We start from the raw sequence: 22,846 nt of genomic DNA, 5'->3' as shown, positions 1-22,846 counted from the left end.
CCTTTATATACATCCATTCAAAGACATAACAAGGATGTATCATCTTGAAATTACGAAATTCCAAGCATCTTAATTCATAGATATAGCATTTACTTGATGAAAAGCAGTACAGGTGAAGTAAAAATTCTTAAGCTTAAAAGAAAATGACATGAAAATCCAATCCTGAAAATTCAGAATACTCGTCCTTTTGTACTTACAAAAGCTACCTAAAAAAGTAGCACTGTAAATGCAGAATCTTTTTCGTGTACTTGTTAAAGGGATGCAAACTTTCCATTGTGTTCTTTCCACAGATCTGATCTTTACCTTACATTTTCCAGCCCTATTTACATACATCTTAAAATGTCTACATGAAGGGCTGCTCCAGAAATTTTCAGAAACTGTTTCACCATTGTTACAACCAACAGTTACTGTTATGCAACTACAGAAAGAGAATAAACCAATTTATTTAACTATGCACCTAACGATACTTAGGGGCATAAAAAAAACCATTTTGAAAACAAAAAAATAAATTCCTGTGGCATACTCACAGTTGTAAGAGAAATATTAAGTTTTTAAGCTGGTAAACAGTGACAGCATCTCCACTTTATTAAACACCCTCTGCTGTGAAACAGCCTTGGGGAGGAACAGGGGAAATCTGATCCCTTTAATAGATCATTTCATTCAAATTCACAGAGCATACCCTTCTGCCCTTACACATATAAGCACAGTAAGAGGAAAAACCCATACAAAGCCTTAATGGCATTGCATTGTAAGAGTAACAAAATATCAACAAGGTGATATTAGGCTATATGGGAAGGCTATATAACTGAAAAATAGCTTGAAGCATTTCATTGTTCTCTGAAGAAAATGAGAAATGGACATGCATTTTTCTGGGTTCTGCTAATGCAATCTGGAAACTAGATGTTTAGTGTTTGACTCCGAGGCTGTAAAAGAAAAACAAAATAAAATTCAGAAAGATCATGCATTTGGGTAAAGTACTTGACTCCAGTGTTACAGATTTCATTTTAGCTGAGCAACCAGTGAAGTTTTCCTTCTTAACAATAAGCAGGAAACTGTGGGAAAAGAAAAGAATTCTGATTCCTGTTAACATCACATAGTGATGATTCAAAACACCTAAAATGACATATTTATTCACATGGCAGTTTTGTAGTTTGCCTGAAGGACTCGCTCTTTCATTTTGTTTTCACTGTAACATGGGATACCTTGTTTAGCTTCCAACTCCTCCTGTGTAAGTTGAGGTTTTTTCTCTTCAGCAGCAGCACAAGGAGTGGTAACAGCTGGAGTATGGTTTGAAGCACTGTTAGCGTTCTCTTGGCTTTCCTTGCCTTCTTCTTCCTCCTCATCACTGTCATCATCTAATTTAACACGGTTTTTCTCCAAAGGAAGAAGGTCATTTTCTTTGGCCTTGATTGCAAAGCTTATTGGAGCAAATGATGCTGTGAATGAATGGGTAAGATTTTACACATCATTAGACTACAGTAGAAAGCAGGCTGAATTTCTTGACTTTATCCATTGCTCATGCAGACTACACTACAAAAAGAGAGAAACTTGGATCATCCTTAAAGGACAATGCAAACTTTTTTTTTTTCATCTCAGGAATTACATTTCCTGAGATGAGATAAATCATTTCATATACTGCCCCAAATAAGTTTTTGTGTCAGTACTACTTCTTTTCCCAAATGAACAATCTCCTCTTCGAGGCTTAAGACGAAAACACTCTGTGCTCAGGCTCCTATCTGACACACTGTTTCCTTCACACTAAATCGATGGTTTGCACAATAGCATTTGGTAGGCTCACAAAACAGTATTTAAAGACTTATTTACATCTATATGAAAATGAATTACTTCAGGGAGTGAACAAAATTTCATTACAGGAGATATATATGCAAAAGCTAAGTACTCTTCCCCAAATGTCTTAGCCAGTCTTGCTGTAGCAAGATTGGTGGTCAATTATTCCTTTCAAGTAGCCCCTACTACTCCAACAGAAAAGGACAGCACAATACACTCATGCCAGCACTCTCAAAGGAAAAAGAATGCCTGTAAAAACCATGGAATACCACAATAAAAATGAAATTGTGTATCATTCCAAGCTAGGTTGTATTACTAGATCTTCAAAAAATACTAAGCATAGCTAATATATAGCTATATTTAAGTCTGAACTAATCCTTTTGCCTCACAGAATTTTCCTTGGAACATTTTTTGACAATCATTTTGTGAGAAAAATACAGAATTAATCTCACAACCATGTATCCAAAATGCAACTTCTAAGAATAAAGAATGGAATTTCTCACACATCTCAAGCAAAGCAACCTACTACCATATAGTCTGCTGCAATACTTATCTTTCTCAGGATGCCTTTTGCATGTATATCCTGTAAGATTTCAATTAGGGGAATTTAGATACAATATTTAAATTACATACCAAGGTTTATAAAATGTAAGCTTTGCATCTTCTAATTCTCGGGTAAGGAAATAGGCTTAGAAATAAAGAACTCAAAAATTCCAAGAAAAGAGATATTGCAATAGGGATTTTCCAACTTTTTCACGAGACAAAGCAAGTTCTAAAATGGGATTTTACTCCCTCAGAGGCAGAAGAAAAATCTAGTGCAGATACTATGTCTGTCTTGCAGCCAAGTACTGCATTAGGTTAGAAGAAAGTGGGATTTGTACCATATTAGAGGAAATGAAAATAAGTTTATAGGAATGGGATTGTCATGAAATGACTCACAGGTTACATTCCATCATCTAAATTTGAGCAGATTATTATTATTAAAGCACAGGCTCCAGTCTGCCATTTATTAATAACACAACAACAAGAAAAAATATCGTTTTCTGTTGTATATTACATTATCTTAATAGGGCATCTTTGAAGACAGGGAAGATTGCTCCTTCCCTAGGAAGCTACTCAACCTGCCCAGACAAGAAATTGCAGAATATGGACAGCCAGACAACCAGGGCAAAGAGCTTGGAGTTTGCAGCCTAAGGAGGGAAAGAAACTGCACCGAGGAGCAGGAAGAGAGAAGAATTCCAAGAGACCACAAGGAGTAGATAAACTTATGAGCAATTAAGAAAGCCACTGAAGTGGCAGGAAGGCAGTACCCATCCATGGGAACACACATCAAGAGTGTTTTTCCTGGGTTTTTGTTTGTTTGGGTTTTTTTGTTTTTGTTTTATTTTCCCAGGTGCTTTCAGTTCTAGTTAGAAGATTTAAATTTCTCGTTTTTACTGAAAAAAATAAATTTTAAGATAATTTTTTCCCAATAGGCCAGGAAATCAGTTCCCAGGTAGAAATAATTACTGCTCCAACTCAGGACACTAATAGTGTGTTAGGTGACTCTGTTGAACTGGCTTCCAACATATCCTGCCATTTTGTCCCTCTGCTGCTGTGACTGCAAGAGGAAAAACATTCCACGTTGACATGAAAAGGGTATTTTTTTCCAGCATGACTAACGTCCAACACAGGAAGACTGAACAACTGAGTAATAAGCACAGTGTACTTCTTCCATATGTATGGTTTCAAGTAAGACTACTGCTTTTATTCAGAAGGAATAACTTATTTCTTGCACAGAGCTTGTAACTGTCAAGTTTAAAATGACAAAAATAAGATTCTGCTGGGGTCACTGATGAAAGCCTTCAACTTTGCACAAAACTGAAATAAAACAATTTATTCTGACAGACCATAAATACCCGATAATCTGATAAGAAAGAAATATGAAAGCAATCAGATTACTTATTTCGGTCCTTTTTTGATGCTTTCAGTGAAAATATTTTCCGCATGATGAAATTCTTTTCCCTACCTCTCCCCTGCCATTTTATTTTCTTCCCCTATAATTACATGCTAACAAATATTTTCACGCCCCACAAATCATGCTAACATACCTTTCACCAATTTACCATCACTGACAGCTTTAGAAGGAGGAACATCCTTTTTAGTTCCTGGAACTCCCTTAGCACTTGGCTCAGATGCATCTTCAGGTGCATGTTCATCTGCAAATTGAGTCTCGCTTGGGGTATCAATGGCAGTATCTGCTGGAACATCTTCAGATGAAGATACTCCCTTTTCAAAAGAAATGTGCAAGCTTACTAACTGGATAGATCAGGAAAGAATTAATGCAGTGTCTGTGGAACTGCAATTCTGCCAGACATTTTAAAAAAATTCATATTACCAGCTAATCACGTAACAGTTGATTTTACATTAATAAGCACTCATGACCAAAAGTCTGCTTCTTATAAATAATGCACTGCTTCATGTAAACCCTCAGGCTGCAGAAACTACAGACCTACAGTAAGAGTGTGTTGTTATTTTACAGCGAAGAAATGTTCTTTAGCTGGTACACATTTGCCAACAACTGTTTTAAAAATTACAATTTTAAAATTAGACTCTAAAAGCACATACTTTTTTTTCCAAAGTATATTCTTTTAGGTCTTGATTTCCAGAGTCCAGGACAAAATCCATTAAAGTTAATTCACAGTGACAGAATGAAACCTTATGACATTTTTTCCTAATGTAAAATTGCATGACACCTTCTTTAAAAAATGAAGTTTTACAGGGATCAACACAGGCCAATGTGTTTGATTTGTTCCAACATTTTGCTGAAGAACATTGGGCCTATCAATGTTTTTTGTGGCATTAAATGGATACAGCACAGATGTGCTGAGATTTTCCAAAAGAGTAAAGAAATACTGGTTCTACCATTACATGACTGAATCATTCACTCTAAACTCACAGTAACAAAATTTTAAGATGGATATTGTTTGACATTAAAAACATTCACATGGTGAGTCAGGTAATGATATTAAGTAATTTAACATTTAAATGAGCCTTTCTCAATAAATAGTGTGGTTCCTTTCCACTGGCTGCTGTTAAGTATACTTAATGTTGAAATATCAGGTATTGAAGAGATCCTTTCATTGCTCCCTGCAGCCATTCCCTGACCAACAGAACTAATTTCTGAAAATCCTCAAAGGGGAAAAACTCAAGGAAATCAAGGACTTCATCCTGTATTTACTGAAGCCAGTAGTACAATTTCTTATTAACTTTAATGGCCAAAACAATCAATCGCATTAGTTGCCTATATGTACATTCCTAAAGCATAAAGATAACACTGAAGTCACTACTCTAAAAAATTAAAGATACTGGCATTATCTACTAAACCCTGGCGTAGGAAAATATGTATTGCTACACATGACCTCAAGGGACTTAAACTCGTTTCTGCTTGCTTCATAGCTGTACTCATTTGAATACTTAAAATGAATCTTTTATTATTACATTTTGGTTAGTGTACAATTTCCCCCTCCAAATAAATGTTAACAAATCCTTATTAATTATGTAAGTATTATGAATTCAACCCATTGGTTTGCAAATAAGAAATTCTAGAATAACAGTCAGCACTGTGTACAGGACAATTTTGCATGTGATTTATCAACTGAGTAAGATCATATTTACCACAGCATATCTTTAAGAACAGTGTTTTCAAACCATTTTTCACTACTAAAACAAAATATTAGACAGAAGTGTTTCAAACAGCAACCAGTATTGAATTTCTTCATTTTCCACAAAGCAATTTTGAGGAGTTTACCCACAGGCCTACCTTCTTCAGTTTAAGGCTCCCCAATCTAAGCCTTGAGATGACAAATGACATAGGGCCTAAAAAAAAAATAGCTCTTTCCCATGAAAAGTTAACATCAGAGAAGGTATTTCCGATACTATTTGCAATTTTCTTTTCAGTAAGAAAACAATCTAATGAGATTAGCTAACAAGAGAATAGTTAAAAACAAGGATGACAAGTCTGGCTATCATCTTCTAATAACATGGACTAGAAGATGCAAAGCAAGTAGGAAACTGACGTGAGATTTTGAGGCTCCAATATTGTTTCCGTCAATCATGACACGACTCTTCTTCAACAAAACCTCCCGCAGAAAAAAACACATCAGAAAAGTAGTCTAGCTACTGTGCTACTGTTCTACAAAGAACTATGAAGTATACGAGAAGATGTGGTTGTTAAAAAGCTATAGCTAACCTTTCTGACAACAGAACACTAATACCAATCCTACAAAACTCTAAACCTCCATAAAGCATATATTCTCTTCTATAGAAAGCTGAAAGATTTTCAGGTTGTCATTTTTATATTGCAACCACACACTGAGTGGCTGCTTATACTAAAAAGCAAGAACTAAATATCACACCACCTCGCATATCCTTATTTAAATGCTACACAAAACTAAAACACAACAACAACAACAAAAGCATTCACATCTTTTGCTGAAAAATTTCTCAATAATTCAGTGTTCCATTTTTAAAACTTCTCATGGTAACTCAACAGATAAGTAAGTCCTTTTCTCACTTACATGGCATTTTTAATATACACATATACAAACACACATGTACCTGACAGTTGTCACTGCTCTCTTTTTGAAGGAAGAACTGTTTTTTAAATTCATAATAAGCATTATACTGGTGCCACGGTTGCAGGAACTCAAATCTGTTAAAAGAAAATATGTGAATTTGTCAGTATGTGAATATGTGAAAATGCACATGAACACAGTAAATACCAACAACCTTTTGCCATCTAATTTTCTCCAGCGCATGGAATGCTTTTTGGTGTTTGGAAGCAAGGTAACTTACGCTTAAACTTCCACAGGATACACATTCAGAGCATGTTTTCTAGAGATGTTTTTGTTAGGTTGGTTGTTTTGAGGATTTGGGCAATAATGCTTTGGCATTACCTTTAAGTAGGTCCCTGAATTTCAATTTAAAAAAAAATGATAGTACTTCTCTTCTTCAGACCCACATGTCCTCATAACATATTTAAAAAGGAAAACCTCAACTTTTAAAGTAGAAGTTAAAATAATGTTTTCTCTTACCTGAGATCATTCTTGGCACGAACACTGGTTTCAAATTTTATCCCATTCCTAGCAACATACTCAGCTAGCTTATCAATAACAGGTTGGATATCTGGGGGTGGAGGTATAATGGCAACCACTGGAGCAATTGTGCTGAAAACACAAGTAGTACATAATTTTTATCAATATCTTTCAGACTCTTGCTTTAACAGAATAAACATTACTTAGAGGTTTGCTCTCTGGGTTCATTATGCAGTTAAAATAACTTGATTTTCTATAATGCAAAGCCTTCATAGTAGCTTAAGAACAATAATTGCCTACAATATCACAGACCAAAGTGGAGGCAATCAAAGGTGTGCAAACACTGGTGAATGTTACTGAGGAATCACCAGTAATAGAACCCTTATAAATACTTCATATTGAACAGCAGGAAAGACACTCCTCCAACAAACAAGCCAATCTAGACAAAGTACCTTGTAGATGTTGTGGTTGAAGTCAATCCACTGCTGCTATCAGTTGTGTCTGGAGGAGGTGGAGGTGTAGTACCGGGGGGTGGAGGAACTGTTGCTACCCCTGTAGTGCTTGATACAGTCACCCCTGCAGGCAGTGCATTGTAGTAGGTGGCAACATCTATTCCTGGAGGTGGAGGCGCGAGGCAATAGGTTCCATCTGGTAGCATATAGTAACTATAATACATGGCTGCCACAGTTGCTATAGAGAGACATATTTAACAATGTTCTAATTAGAAGAAAAACACCCAAGTAAAAAAAACACATTTTCTATTGCATCAGCAATAAACACATTGAGAATCCAGATTCACACAACACACTAAGAAATGGGATCTAATTCCTTGTGTTAAAAAAAAAAAAAAGAAAAAAAAAAGAATGCTCATATTAACACACTTAGGATGAATAAGAAATATGGAGACTAAGGGACAGAACCAGAATGTACTGAAGGTCAGTTGAAAGTCAAATAGGTATGGATAAAAAAAGTGAACCAGAGAAGGCCTATTAAAATTATCTAATATGAAATAATTCTTCCTATTCTAATACACCTTTGACAGTTTAACTTAGTTAAAACTACGTATGCATTACGAAAGGAATGCACATAAATTCAAAACTAAAATGGAAAAATTAAGCCACTAGTATCTATATATATATATAGTTATATACAGACACACACCCACTTACTGAAATTTCAAAAAGTAGACTGGTTTTGCAATTTAAGACCAATAGAATGAACAACCAATCTGAGCAAGTTTTCCACACTAGAGGCTACTCCGATTCTACATATTTAATTCTTGAGAATGTAAAGGCTTATAGCTTGCTTTCTTTCTTTAAGAACAGTATTTTATAACACTTTAATTAGCTTAACACTTAAATGACAGTTACTTCTTGTAAATCTAAAGATTTTCTGCAAAAAGATGTATAAACAGAAAGTATTCAGGTAAAATATTTCGAAATATTTAGAGTAAGAGTTTACATTTCTGGAGGCAAAGTTTAATCGATGCATTAAATTATAATGAATTATCCTCTTAAAAGTTTCATAAACATCCCTGTGTGGCAGTATTTACTTTCTTCAAATAATAAGTTATCTGTAAGGAGAGCAAAATAAAAATCTGTTGAGTTTTAAAGGCACGTAGAGGAGTTGCAAACTTAACTTGTATTGCTGCTAAATTATAATCTCCCCATTGGCATCATACACATTCAGATTCAAGCCTGACATGAAAGTAATTAGAAAACTGACAAGTATTATTCTACAGAGATGTTTATTCTGATTGTAGCCTTTCTTGAAACAACCAGTAATTTTCAATTTCTTCACAGAACTCTTATTTCAGTTTTATTAAGATTCTCTTAAAGTACAGTTTTAAATAAGAATTACTTCCATGCATATTCCTCTCCATATATTACACTCTGACAACACTTGTAATCCTTTGGGGGGTTCTGAAACTACAACGCATCAAAATCAACTCAGATCATTACGGTGATACTTATTTGCAAGAACTTTACTAAAAAACCAAGAACTACATAACCACCACCACCCTGAAGTAACACTACTCATTACCTAAACATTTTTATCATGAAACTCTACTGTAGTGAAGGCTGCAATATAAATTTTCTTATATCTCAGTAGTGTGGAATGGTAAGTTCCATAAATTAAGGTGTAAGTTTCATTTCTATATTTAAGGAATCAAGGTCTTTCAGGATTCTGAAATTTGAAAAGAATGAGAGGCACATAAACCTCATTAAGTTTGACTTCAGCTTTTTGAGTATTAGAATCTACAAAATTTGCAGGAGCTTTACACAAGGCCTGCATTAAGCAGCTTCAGAGATAATGAAAACCAGACACATTCAGAGAGAAGTTAAGATAATGTTGATAAAAATTTCATAGCGAAGTTGATTCTTAAAAGAGGTTATAGAGGACAGTATTCACACTTTTCTAAAATGGTTCAAGCAAAATCTAAGATTAAAGATTCAACAATAATTTGGAGCTAGAAGAAAGTCTTGGTATTTCAATATCAGACACGGAAAAAGCACTTGAACAGGCAACTCTCCACACTGCTCACTTATAATTTAAATATAACATTGCTTTTGTTGTTGTTCTGAGAAAAAAAAAAAGTCTAATCTACTCCTTTATTAAAGAATGCCCTCTGTAGCTATGGAACTTGAAGTTAGTAATCCTTCTCAGATACTGTAGTAAGAAATATAATTTAAAAGATCGATTTTTAACTTTGAATCTTGCATATTCCTGAATTTTATTTTTCTACATGTAAGATTTCACTAGTGCACAGAATAAAAGGTAAAATAATGAAAATTATAGAAGGTGGTTGTATAATAAAAGACTTATTTATTTACTGTAAAACTACTTTCAACCTTAAAACAGAATATTATACTAAAAACCTGGTTTTATCACTTTAGTGGGATCCTTCAATTTACATTATTTTATTTTTGCAGATTTTTCTTAGTGTTAAACACTCCAGCAAAACGGTTCACAGTAGATGTACCATCTGCATTTTGCTTAATGTAGTAAGCTTTTTTTTATGGGAATCTCATGAATTACTTTATAGGACAGTTTTATACTCAATACTGAAGACATCCACTAGGCTTAATTAATAGAAATTGATGGAAGTGATCAAAAAACATTAAGAGCATTGTGCCAACCATATTCACAGACTGGAGACTTGGCCTCCCGCCTGCCCACTCCCTCGACCTCATTTCTGTTGTTCCTAAGCAGCTAACAATTTGACAGATACTCAGTGAAAGAATGCACCTGCAAAGATTCAGAAGACTGAAAAAGAATAAATATCAGTTACAAATGATGAAGTATGAAAGCTAACACATTTTGTCACACCAGCACCAGCATCAAGACACACCACAAGCTGCCTAATCCCAGTGCACTTACAATCCGAAGAATATTCTGCCTGGGATGTCGGTACAGCTGCCCCATCTGTTGACTGTGGCGTAGCCGAGTTATTATCGGATTGCGCTTTGCGCACCAGTGCTGCAAGTGGATGATCAGGGTCTACGACCTTCAAAGGCTGAAAAAACAATTGAGAATAGCAAAAAAAGATTAAAATTTTAAGTATTTATTTAAAGCATGATAGCATCAACCTAATTTGGAAAGCAAATTTATCTAAGTTAATAGACATCAATAATGTCAAAACACAGAAGTTACTGTTTTTGTAGCTCTCACATCAGAATCAACTTCTTTTTTGAAAATCAGTGGAAAACAAAACAAAACAAAAATATTTTTATTTTATGTGAACAGAAATAATTACATAAAAAAGAAGAAAAATACAGCAGGTATTACTCTTAAACATTTACTGCCAAGGCTGGGATAAGACACAGAACCTGACTTGTCTAAATACCAGACAGCACCACATCCATTCCTCTGAAAGCCTCAAATGTGTGCAACCATCTGTCACTCCCATTACTCCATCACTGATCTAACTCAGAAAATAAAAATAACTAACATACCCAGCAAAATTTACATTTAATAAGTAGTACCTTCTGCTGAAATATTAGTCGCTGAAACTATTACTTCACGTCAACATTTTATCTACTCAAATCTAAAAAGAAAACATTCTCTCTCCGCTTATATACAGAAGGCATTAAACATCTTAATCTTTTCAGCTTCAATACAGGTTCTGTGAGATAAACGCTTAAGTGATGCCCTCAATACCACCGGGCATCAAAAATAGAAATATAATTCCTTACAAATGGAAAATTAACAATTTACATACTAGGGAAAAGGTAACTTGAGAGTTTACCAAAACAGACTTAAATTACTAAGACAGTCTGGGGGGGGGAAGGGGGGAAATAAATCTTTGTTAACATAACAAAAGATCTTAACACCTACTTATTCGAATTTTTGTGCCCATGAATAAGATGTTTTACAAGGTAGAAAGTAATTTTAACAGTGTCAAGTACCTTCATAAGCTCTTCAAGCCTACTGCATTTTTTAGATGCAAAGAGACTTGGATGCAGATAATTTCCATCATCATCATCGTCATCATCATCTTCTTCCTCAGACTTAACTCTTGAGTCTAAATAAAAGCAAGGTCTGAATTTTATTTGGGTTTGCTATGTATTAGTATTGGGAGAGAAATATGGCACAGGACAAGCATGCATTCTTAAGAAACTACTGTTTTCATATATCTGCTTATTCACAAAAACATAGATACAAGAAGATATTGCTAGCCACGAATAAAACTAAAACCTAAGTGTGCAGACCAACCTTCTGTTGGACTGGAGTTATACAAGTGTTTCTAAAAGCTCCAAAATAACAGAAGCTCTTGTACCTGAAGTTTTTCCAAAACAATCTTTTCTTCTAAAAAAATCTCCTCCAATTTAATCTCCTCCAATTCAAAAATTTTGAATCATCACATCAATCTCAGCTGCAGGATAACGGCATTGCCATTGCAATGCACCAAAAACATGTGGCTATTGTACCAAAAAAGACCAGTGGATGTTTCAGTGATTCCCACCCTGAAGCCATCCATTTGACAAGCAACAACTTACGTTTTTTCTCGTCTGCTTTATTTTCAGAAGGAGCAGCGTACCGTCCCTCTTTCATAGCCTTCTGAATGAATTTGTAGTAGGGGTTGAGGTAGTGATCAAATCGCAAGAAGTCAAACTGGGAATTGCGTGCTTGCTTGGCTTTCAGCATAATCTCAAACTGTGCTCCCTGCTTGCAGACAAAGTTTGCAGTCCGTTCAATAATCGCGTGCATTTTTGCTGTTGGTGGCTGTGGGAGTAAAAGAACATATATTTTTATTTTCATAAGCAGCTTGTAAAGTGTGTTAGAACTCCAGAGGGAATTAGAAAGAGCAGTAGTTCCCTGCCCCTCTTCTCAGCTTTTTCCAGCAACTCAGTTTCATGATCACTTTCAACTAGTGAAAACACACAGCACTAAAAAAAACATAAACAGTTCCAATCTTCCCTAGCTGCTCATTCATTTTCTTTTGCAAGATCCTCTCCTTCCATCAGCACAACTATTTTGGCCATTGCACATCGAAGTGAAGAGGGGAACAAGTCCTGCCTGAGTCTGAGTCACAGACACTTCTGCTGGCACAAGACAGGAGACAGATGTGTTTCTTGACACAGCAGTGCCAACCCAAAGTGGCCCTGCCTTACAATACCTCAAGGTGCTCTGAAGACTCAACATGTACGGTCTTCTTCCCAACAGCTGCTCTTTATTCTGTTATGACTGAACTGCAGATATTGTTCCCCAACTAGAAAAGTTTGTTACTATGCATTTGCTTGGAAGGAACATGTTGTACCTTCAGATCAACATAAGAATTGCAATTCCTATGTGATGTCACATTCCCATAAAGAGTCATTGAACACTTTAGGAATAAAAGAAAATAATAAAGTTAAGCAGCACGCATGCATTTCCATTCCTAAAAATCCCATGTAAGGAGCACTGCCATATTCTTGTTCTTATCACCCAAGAAGTGAAAAGAACAAGACTATAGGTAAAGAATGAATGAACGTCACCACTCATGTCTTTAATTTCATACTCAGACAGCTCTGTTTTGTCTTGTGCTCAATAACCTGTAGAAACACGTACTCTCTGTGTCTATAGAGACTAAAGTGTCACACTAACGATTCATTTTAGTTTTGCATTTTTATTGGTCCAGACACAGAATTATGTTGTAAACGTCAGAAAATCTTTTCCAGAAGATTGGAAGCACACGAGACAGTGATGCTCCATTTAGAAAAAAAAAGTCTGAATGTGATCAAACAGCACATTTTTAGAAATTATTTTCAGCCAACTGGATCTTTTACTAGAACAACATGTTCATTATGGAAAATAATTAGCTGCTTCAAGTTTCACTTGTCCCTCTAAAACACTACCAAAGGTTATTTTAATTAGAGGCCATGAAGTTCTCAACAAACTGATGACATTTTGTCCATAGCCAGTTCCACTACTTAATCACACATCAAGTTTCCCCATTTCTGCAGTTCTTATGCACAAATACAAAATATACTTAAGGGCAAGAGATTCAGAAGCAAAGCTGCAAATCAGCAAGGAAACTAAAAAAAAAGATTGTATCTGAAATTATTATCTGGTCTTGAATTTGAAGCTGATACCACTATAACCTTTCGAAAGCAGCAAATATGAGTATTAATATGCTTTTAATTGACTTCTAAGATCACTAATACCATTGATCTACCAAACTTTAGAAACTTTACAAAGTTAAAAACATTAAATGGCACACAGAGTTGCAGGTATCATAGATGTATTCTAGTTTGCTGTTACATTCAATAAAACCACTAAACATTTAAACTAAGAACTGTTAAAACTTCTGAAAGTAAGAGTACTCGTCAGAGCAGAGAAAAACACCCTTCTGAAAAATACTCCAATGCATAAGTGCTATCATCTAGTCAGATACTCTGTTCCAGCCTTTAATTAGTATTGTAATTCAAAGCTTTTCATAAGTGAGTGTCCCTTACTGCAAGTTAGCAACTATCTGCCAATCTTCAGTAAGCCTGGAAAATAATTTTAAGTCTTATGTTGCCTCTCAATATTCTCATCTGGAGAAAACAAAGCAATTTTCAATCTCTCCTCATACGTTGAACTGATAACATCCTCTTACAGCCCACTTTCACAGCACCGGCACACTGCTTAAAATGCAACTGTCAAGAACAGTCATCTTTGCCTACAACCCTGACACCAACAGTCTCAAGCAGTGGCAGACCTCCTGCATCCTCTACACAACTCTTATTTTAAGTTCCAGATGACATTACTGCTGGAATTGGAGTTGCCATATGCTCAACATTCAAGAGCTCACTACAGCCTCTTGATCTTTTTTGCAGTAGTGCTGCCTAACTACTTAGTCTTCATTTAACATTTGCCCTTTGGATTGCTCTGTATTACAGGAACTACTTTATATCTGTCTTGAACTGCACTTTGCAGATTGTGAACAAAGTCTCCAAGACAGCAAGCTGATTCTCAAATTGTATCTTATTTCCAAGCACTACAGTTTCCTCCTCAAAATGATTCAGTTTACACATGTCCTCCCCCCACCATGACCATCAACAAGTGCCATGTCTTTTAACTTCAATGTTAATTAGCAGTAAACTCAGGAAAGACCCAGAACACCACTCTTATTTCCACAGATCAGCAATGTATCTGTAAACCTCTTCCAATCACTTGTGGATCAACATAACAGCAATGGAATTTATGCTGTATTCCTCTCACCCTCAACAGCATAGACTGAGAAGCATTTTTTAAATATGCCTGTAAAAACCCACCAATAATTTACCAGGCTTCTATCTTTCACAGCAATCGAATTAAAAAACACAGAATAAATACATTCAATGGTAAAACTGAATTACTTGATTAGAACAACAACAGCAAACAATCAAGGCTTAAAAAAAATTCTCACAATTCCAAATCCAAGGTCAAGCATACACTGTTTTCAGAGCTGCTGTGTAGACTTTTTTTTTTTATTATTTTTTTATTTTTTTTAAATCAAAATCAGAGATGCCCACATTTGCTTTCTGTTCATATGAATATGCTAGAGCTGACTGAGGAATTACTTCAGTAAGCCCCACACTGTATTCCACAACTTACATGGAAAATATATCCTGAGTTTCAGAACAAAATACAAGCAAAGCAGCTATCTAAACCAGCAAGCATTCTTTCACCAGCAGCTACTTTCTGGAAACAGCAGCCAAATGCTAAATAAGCATCTTCTCACTGAACATTCAATGTTCTAAAGTCTAAAGACTAAAGTATAACTCATCATTTAAAGGCAGTAATGTATAAAAATCTTCCCTGAACTCAAAAGGAGGTTTGTAAGCACTTACTAACAAACTGTATTATGAGTGTAAGAAAAAGTAGAGGAAGTAAAATTAGAACAAGCAAAGTTGCACATTAGATTTGTTAAATAACTCTTTTATATAAAAACCAGAAGAGGATAAAAATTTTCAATTAAAAGCTAATGAAGTAGAAAAACACTCTTACATAAAGCCCTGTGTTCACTACTAGTTATTCTAAGAGGGTGCTTTGAATCTTTAGTGGCCACAGTTATCAAGATGAGAAGGCAGCCCATATACAAATTAACATTTTCATGACCATGGTATAGAGAAAGTATTATCTGACTTCCCAGTATCTTTTATGAAAATTTAAATAAATTGAAAATCCTCATGGTTACAACTCTACTCAAACAGGTGACTGCTCAGCTCCCCTCAGGAAAAACACACAAGTTGCAATTAAGTTTACCATTTACTATGTAGCAAATTCTGGTAACATGACATTAAGGAAAGCACTTCTACATGCTAATACTTTCAAGTTATTTCAGAATTTGTTAGAAAAACTATTGCTTTTCTTCTTGAATAGGCTAGTCTTAAACACAGGCTCTATATTTGATCACTTCCTACCCCCTTCAGACTGGGACTTGATTTAAAAGAATCTAGAAAAAAATCTTGAAAGGAAGCAATCTTTTGGAATGTCAAACTTGACATCTCAGTAACTATCTATTCCAAAAACAACTCCCTTTTTTCTACATTATCTAAAATAGCACCACAAGAGATACTAAATGCATTTAGCAAAAGCACTGCAATAATTTCAGCGTGGAAAAGATTGAAGAGAGCAGAAAAAACTCAAGAATTCAAGAAAGAACATTTGAAATTAAGCTGCTATTTTAGAATCACTTAAAATGTACCACACTATAGTTAATGTGGGGGAAAAAAAAATAACTAAATCAGTACAGCACCATAAACTCCTTGAAAATTGACAGAAATGTAGGTTACATTAAATGTACACACATACCAGTTCCACATCAGAAGGTACGTTCAGTCCCGGAGGGGCAACAAAAGGTTCTTCATTTTCTTCTACATTTTCTGTCTGAGCTGTTTCTAGAAGAAATGACAGAATCAAATACTATAGGACAAAACACGTCAAAGGCCCCAGATGTTAACAAATAGAGTATTAAAATAAAGGATATCTAAAAAGATGTGCAGTTGAGGAAATTATCAAATTAAACTATAACCAGCATTTGCACTGAAGACATTTAAATACGGCTCCTCTCCCTGGTATTACGGGCAGTTTATTTCAGTTTGCATAAATTATGTCTTAATAGAGGTACCAGGAAGAATAAAATCTTATGAACCTTAGCCCTGACTACAGTGCTGAAGACAAGCAAGTGTCCTATATAGGGAGGCTAAAATCAGCCTTCACCACCTACAGAGATAAACCAGTAGCTGCCTTAATAATTGATTAAAATAAATGTTGCCATTCAGCTGTGAGTTCAGTCTAAAGCTAGTATAGTTCCTTTCATACCAAGTTTAACATATTCAAATATTTAACAGATTTATCACGTGAACTACTCATCTGAAGTAGTTATTATTTTATAACAGTCAATTTGTATTACATTCTGTTATTTGGTATACTAGAAATGTTCCTCTGAAAATATTTTGCTTTACAAATTTTTTTAATAATCAAAGTGAAAAGTAACTTTTTAAAGTAACTTTTAGCATTATCTACTCTACTAACTTTAATAGAAAATATATTCCAGTATTATCCGAACAAATTAGACAGCACAAACTGCATGAAAACCTGACTGTGGGAACTATGGACACAGACAGCAGAACAGCTGAATCATGCATGAGGTGTCACAGCAATTACTGCATACAAGCTCTTAGCCATGCCAGAGAGCTAACCTCTTTGTTGCTCTCTGGCAGGTTGTTGGGTTTTTTTTTAAATGAACTCAAATAATTTAACTCCACAAAGGCACACACAAATTCTAGCATCAAGGAAAGGAGGAAGAAGCAGCAGACAAAGCAGAGTAAGCCTGGTTTGCTTGGCAGCAGTTCCAGCTAACACTTAAGGTGTTCACAGAGCTACAGTCTGTAACTCACATTACTGTTCTCTGCATCTTCCAATATTGGATTTTACTCTACTATGATTTATAAAAAAATAATTTTAAGAATTTATAGTCCTGTATTACTGGAAATTGTTACCATATAGCAATCTATTTAAAGTCTGTACAGTTCAATTACTGCAAAACACAATACTGATGTTTCTGTCTCACTTGTGCCTCGAGTATTTTTTCCCCAAGAACTACCAAGAGTTACTAGAAAATGCCCCTTATTCATCATTACTAAAAATTTTCTAGAAGATAGACTTTGGTTAGAAAGCTCAGAGCTGAGATAATGTTCCAGTGACCTGCTATAAGGACTCTACTTCTCATCAACAGCACTGAGAATTCTCACATTACACTGCAAGATTTTGTCATGGCTTAGCATGACACTTCTATGCTGAATCAAATATTAACTAAATAGTAACTTGTTAGAAGACTGAGTAGTTCGATCTCTCTTTGCCAATGACTGTCACCACATTTTAGCATTATTCCCAAAAATTACTTAATTATGGCTGAAATACATCATTCCAGATATCTCATCATTCTAGGAAAGAAAAATAATGTGGAGTAACCCAGATAGAACTTGAACTCACAACAGCTCTCTTACCAAATGAAACAGGAATTTTTATTTATTCCTTACACAACTGGTCCAAGGTAGATTCTGTAACATTATGGCACATTTCTGCACAGTTTTGCAAAGGCCTCCTTACAATACAGACATCCTATAAGGTTCAGAAGATTTCCTTTTTAGCGACCAATAGAGAGGGGGTATCCACCTTTTTAATCTCTACGCAGCAGAGAAAGATGGGGGAGCCAAACTACAAACTTGTTCTTCTCTACCATCCCCAATTTTTAAGTAGGCTCATCCCAATATATACACAGATCCACACAACATGAAAAACACACCCAGAACAAGAAACATTCAAAAACCTCTGTGTAAAGAGAATGTACAAACTAATTGGTTATGGAATCTACCAGGCAAAGAGCAACAAACCAAACAAAATAAACCCCAGAAAAGACATGGCATCGGTACTGACAAGTAGAGGAGAAACCCTTGGTAGAATGCAAGTGGCAGGGACACTGCCCTGACACAACCTCTTACACACAGCAGCAAAAATACACCAAACAAGCTTTGGCACTGAAAATGACCCTGTCTTGTATCACACGCTGTGGTAAAAAAAAAAGCACATCTCATACCATGGTAACCCACCAATATGTAGTTAGACAATCCAGTTGTTAATTAAACAACCCTAACTTTAACTAAGATATAGCTCAATAACACTTGAAAGCTTCCTTAAGACTTCATGTTAAACGTGCAAAATTATTGTAATTACAGATGGGAACATGAGAACCTGAATTCTGCATTTTTTAAGCTCACAGAGAAGGACACACTATGTTGAAGACAGACTTGTTTATAATTATTAAGATTACAAAATCTTGACTTAAAAAAAAAAAAGAGGACACACTATGTTGAAGACAGACTTGTTTATAATTATTAAGATTACAAAATCTTGACTTAAAAAAAACCCCAAACTTCTTGTTAATGCCTATTCTATGTTTGTAATGATCTTTTCCTTCTTGACCAAGAAACACAGCGTTAACAGAGAGCCATGTGACAAACTACTAGTTTTATCTGAGTAATAATGTGCAAGACAGCAGAATTTAATGTCCTGTCCTGACTACCGTAGTATTGACTACATTGTAAAAGGAAAACATTTAAGCATATCAAGAGCAAAGTTTGAAAGAAACTCAGTAACACGGTTCCATAAAGACTCTGCTGAAATGCTCTGAGATTCTTTACTTGCATTCTCATGAAACACACATACTTAACCTTCAGCTGCAAATGAGACACGCACAAGTGCTATGTTCTTCTTCTACATTAACACCTACTGTAAAATTTTACCCCTTACCTCTTTGTTTTGCAGGCTGATGTTCCTCCTCCTCAGTGGGTTCTGAAGGGTCATAATAATCACTGCCATAACGGAATCCCACTGCATTATAGGTACCATCCTCTGCCAAAGCTTCACTCAGTCTTTTATATTCCTCCTCTTGAACAAAAATGCAATTACCAATCATTAGAACATATTTAAAAGTTAAATTGTTATATTAAAAAAAAAAGAAAAAAGATTTCTTACTTTAGTTTTTAAATTAGATGTTTTCATCTAATCATTTTAACTGTCATTAAAAATTAAACAGAAAAACACAGTATGTCCATATGCTAACCATTTATTTCTTCCTGAAGAGATAAAGGCTGAGGGTTAAAACATTCTAATGTAATTACGCATACCAGAGCACAGAATTTCATTTACACAACACTAAAAAAGAAGCAGAATGTGTTTATTTTGGGGTTTTTTGGGTCTGAAATCCCAGTCTGCCCTCAGAATCTGGGCAATTTCTGTGTGGCTCTATATTTAAACTATCCTGAGGTCCTCTCACATACGCAAAGACTCCCGTTTTTCGAATCCATTGGGTACTGTCAAGATAACATCAAAAAAAGAGAGTATAAAATTAGGAGTAAATTTAATTTCAAAATCATTTATTTAAACATGTGCTAAACTCAGGAAGTTTCCTTGAGCAATACCTTGCCTCGCCTCCTCCTCAAGCAAGTCCGTATGCAAGGCTAAATACCTCTCTTCATCACAGAGGGCTTCTATTCTAGCTTCCTCTTCAGACAATTGATAATCTCTGTTCCACGTGGAATATTCAGCATCATATTCAGAAAGGTCATGTAGGTGACCACGCCCATCGTACCTGCAAGATGAAACAGCTGGTCAATGCAAAAAACTTAGGGCTTGAGTTTATGTGACTACTTAAATACTTACCCATTAAAAATGAAAAAAAAAAAAAAAAAGCTTACATGTTAAAGTGTATTTCCTTTAAGAAGTTACTTTTAATTTTGCTAAGCATTTCTCACCAACTATCGAAAATTTAATAGTCTAAATTCCTCTCAGAGAAACTAATAAATTATTACAATTAAAGGCCAAAGTATCCTTTAATAGTTTTAAGTGGGATCCATTTCCTTAACAGCTCTTACCGTACGTGCTTCAACCAACCAATCAATTGTCACTTGCAAAATACGTTTTTTTCTGGAAAGTCAAATAGCTTACATTCACACAAACCCGAGAACATAAATACCTATCCGTAAGAACCAAACGGTCGAAATTTCCTCGCTTCTTTCTGCTAGTCCCGAACTCTCAGCAGAGATCTTCACCATAGAAACTTGGCGTCCATTGGAGGTAAAATCATGGCTAGGCTCGGCCCCTAGCCATTTGGCTGAGGAAATAAGTTCTGGGTTATGTGATAGAGAGACACACATACATAGGAACAGTAACATATACATGCAATTTAAGGAGGTTCACCGTAAAAAAACGGCCAAGATCAAGGACGTACAGTTCCTTTCTACTAAGCAGAAACAATTTCATTTGCAGGAAGAGCACTGCATTGGGATAATGTTTACACATCAGTAAGAGAAACTGATTGAAAAGTAAAGTGACAGTAAACTTGACTCCGCTGAGGTGTCTTCCCACACACAACTCTTGTGCCAACTTGCTAGACCAAAACCAAAGAAAGTAAATATCCTTGTAGCAAAAAAAAAAAAAGTTAATGAAACACATAGGTCTGGTTAATCAAGCTCTGTCCACAGACAAACTTCAACCCATGTCTTCTCATAGCAATATGCCTTTCTCAAAATGGAGAAAATGAAGACTTCCTGCTGCTGGAGATAAAAAGAATCTAAGCTTCCAAAGGAGTTTTTAAGATTAGTAATGACAAGCTGCCTCAACTTACAAACGCCGGTTATTTGGGTTTCTGGTATTATATGTACACACATGCACATACTTAGTTTTTGCTCCCAACAATTTCTGGAATGACTGTAAATTGGGTTACTGTTGTACAGGACCACAAAAACGGCCTCTACCTACTCATGAAATCTGTCACAAAAGTGATCTAGATTAGAACTGTGCATTGCAACACTTCTGTTCTCAGGTAAGGCAGAATTAACCACAGCGATAAGCGTTTCTGGTTGTTTTTTCATGTCTTCATGTTTATTCTGATTTAACAAATTAATTTCAATCATAAAAATCATTAATGGTGTGAACCCCAAAACAGTGCAAAGGCATTACTTTTTTCTCCAGTCTTATGGAAGGAAATTAAAAGACCTTCCCTTACTGATTTTTTTTTCCACGCCAAATGCAGTTGCTAAATCAAACCAGGAAAACAAGTATAGCACCAAAACAATGATGAAATTGAGGGAACAAATACCTATAGTATGCCATGTGATCCTTTCCAAACCAAAATCCTTCCACCTTTCCCACTGAGGTTTTCAGGGCCAGCCACAACTCTGAAACTGTCCTTTCAGTGCTCCACTCAGATATATCCAACCTGATCTCCCATGTTCTCTCTCTCCAGGATGATATCCAGAAAATTCACTCTGAATAAATTTGTTTCTAAATGCCACTCTGCACAGCTGAAACAACTTAAAAGACCAGAAGAAAAATCAAAGCAGATTCTATTACTCTCTCTCTCTGCACATGAACCTGTACCTACTGCAAAACAACCAAAACAAAAAGCCACCTCTGACACAAAATATGAAAAGCAAGCACCCAAAACCAAAGCTGTTCTGCCTCGTACAGAGAATCATGGCACAACAAAAACATAATTAGGCCAAGAATTGGTTTTGGGGCATCCCAGCAACAGTCTGCAGCCAGATTACATAGAAGAAATCAGGAAACTCCATTTCCCCTGAGGTGGATAAATACCTTTCCACTCTCCACACTGCACCCTCTCGCTTAGAGAATACATGAAGCGCCTAATAAGTATTCCCATGCAATAAGGCTCCCTTGGTTTCCAAGTGAGAAAAGATGATGTTTGTGGTTTGCATTGAAAAGGCACAGATTATACACACACTCCATTCCACCTTGCAAACCCTACCCTAACAAGTGGAGCAGAAAGACACAACACGCACTGACTGCCAGGAGGGGAACCTCCCATCACTGCCAGAGCGGGGAACTCCGAGTTCCCGCTGTCGGGGGGACGGTCCTGCAGCGTTACAGAGCCAGCACTCCAACACTCTCCCTGGAGGAGCTGCCCTCCAGCTCTGCCAGTGAAGAAGATCCCCACGCGTGTGCCAGAGCGAGCCCTTTGCTCATCCCCCGCCCTCACTTGCCCACAGCATAAGGAGGGGAACACAAAGAGGCTATAACAGGAGAGCTCGCAGCAGAGTCTGGGGGTTGTGTTACACCGACCTATCGATCATGATCTTGGGGTCTCCCATCCAAGGAATAAGGTGCCGCCCCTGCTCCTGGTACTGAGCCTTCTCATCATCTCGAAACAGCTTGCAGGCATAGCCGAACACCAGCAGCTCCACACGGCTATTCCCACCTCCACCTCCTCCTCCACCTCCTCCGGGGGGCCCGGGGACCGCTCCCCCGCCTGACAACAACATTAGGGGCGGCGGGCCTGCCTCTTCTGCAGTCCGTCGAGCACCTCCGACCCCTCCGTACATCACCAGGGGATGCAGCGAGGAGGAGGCAACTCGCAGTAACAACGACTGTCCGAGAAGCGAGTCCCCCACACGGCCGGGCCCGCACTAAACTCCCCAGCCCCACAGCACCACAGACGCCATCACCCGAAA

General features: G+C 36.4%; 1 protein-coding gene across 2 annotated transcripts in view; it reads right to left on the bottom strand.

Moving 5' to 3' along the window:
- The window catches only part of SFSWAP (splicing factor SWAP), a 47,763-nt gene extending 24,927 nt beyond the window's left edge, over positions 1 to 22,836 (bottom strand). For both annotated transcript variants that reach the window (XM_010169363.2, XM_010169364.2), the window contains exons 1-12: positions 22,458 to 22,836; positions 19,796 to 19,965; positions 19,125 to 19,262; positions 16,125 to 16,210; positions 11,864 to 12,089; positions 11,273 to 11,388; positions 10,245 to 10,380; positions 7,316 to 7,553; positions 6,864 to 6,995; positions 6,388 to 6,481; positions 3,879 to 4,056; positions 1,203 to 1,436 (exon numbers count right to left, since the gene is read on the bottom strand). In XM_010169363.2, coding sequence (XP_010167665.1) covers positions 1,203 to 1,436; positions 3,879 to 4,056; positions 6,388 to 6,481; positions 6,864 to 6,995; positions 7,316 to 7,553; positions 10,245 to 10,380; positions 11,273 to 11,388; positions 11,864 to 12,089; positions 16,125 to 16,210; positions 19,125 to 19,262; positions 19,796 to 19,965; positions 22,458 to 22,717 — 2,008 coding nt within the window. In that variant the 5' untranslated portion in view covers positions 22,718 to 22,836. The remainder of the gene's footprint in view (positions 1 to 1,202; positions 1,437 to 3,878; positions 4,057 to 6,387; positions 6,482 to 6,863; positions 6,996 to 7,315; positions 7,554 to 10,244; positions 10,381 to 11,272; positions 11,389 to 11,863; positions 12,090 to 16,124; positions 16,211 to 19,124; positions 19,263 to 19,795; positions 19,966 to 22,457) is intronic.
- Between the last annotated feature and the right edge of the window lie 10 nt (positions 22,837 to 22,846).

This window comes from Antrostomus carolinensis, unplaced genomic scaffold (genome assembly GCF_000700745.2).
Source record: "Antrostomus carolinensis isolate BGI_N321 unplaced genomic scaffold, ASM70074v2 scaffold7736, whole genome shotgun sequence".
In the NCBI taxonomy this organism is placed as follows: domain Eukaryota; kingdom Metazoa; phylum Chordata; class Aves; order Caprimulgiformes; family Caprimulgidae; genus Antrostomus; species Antrostomus carolinensis.
Note: the sequence above shows the minus strand (reverse complement) of the source record. Positions and strands in the feature narration are given on the sequence as shown.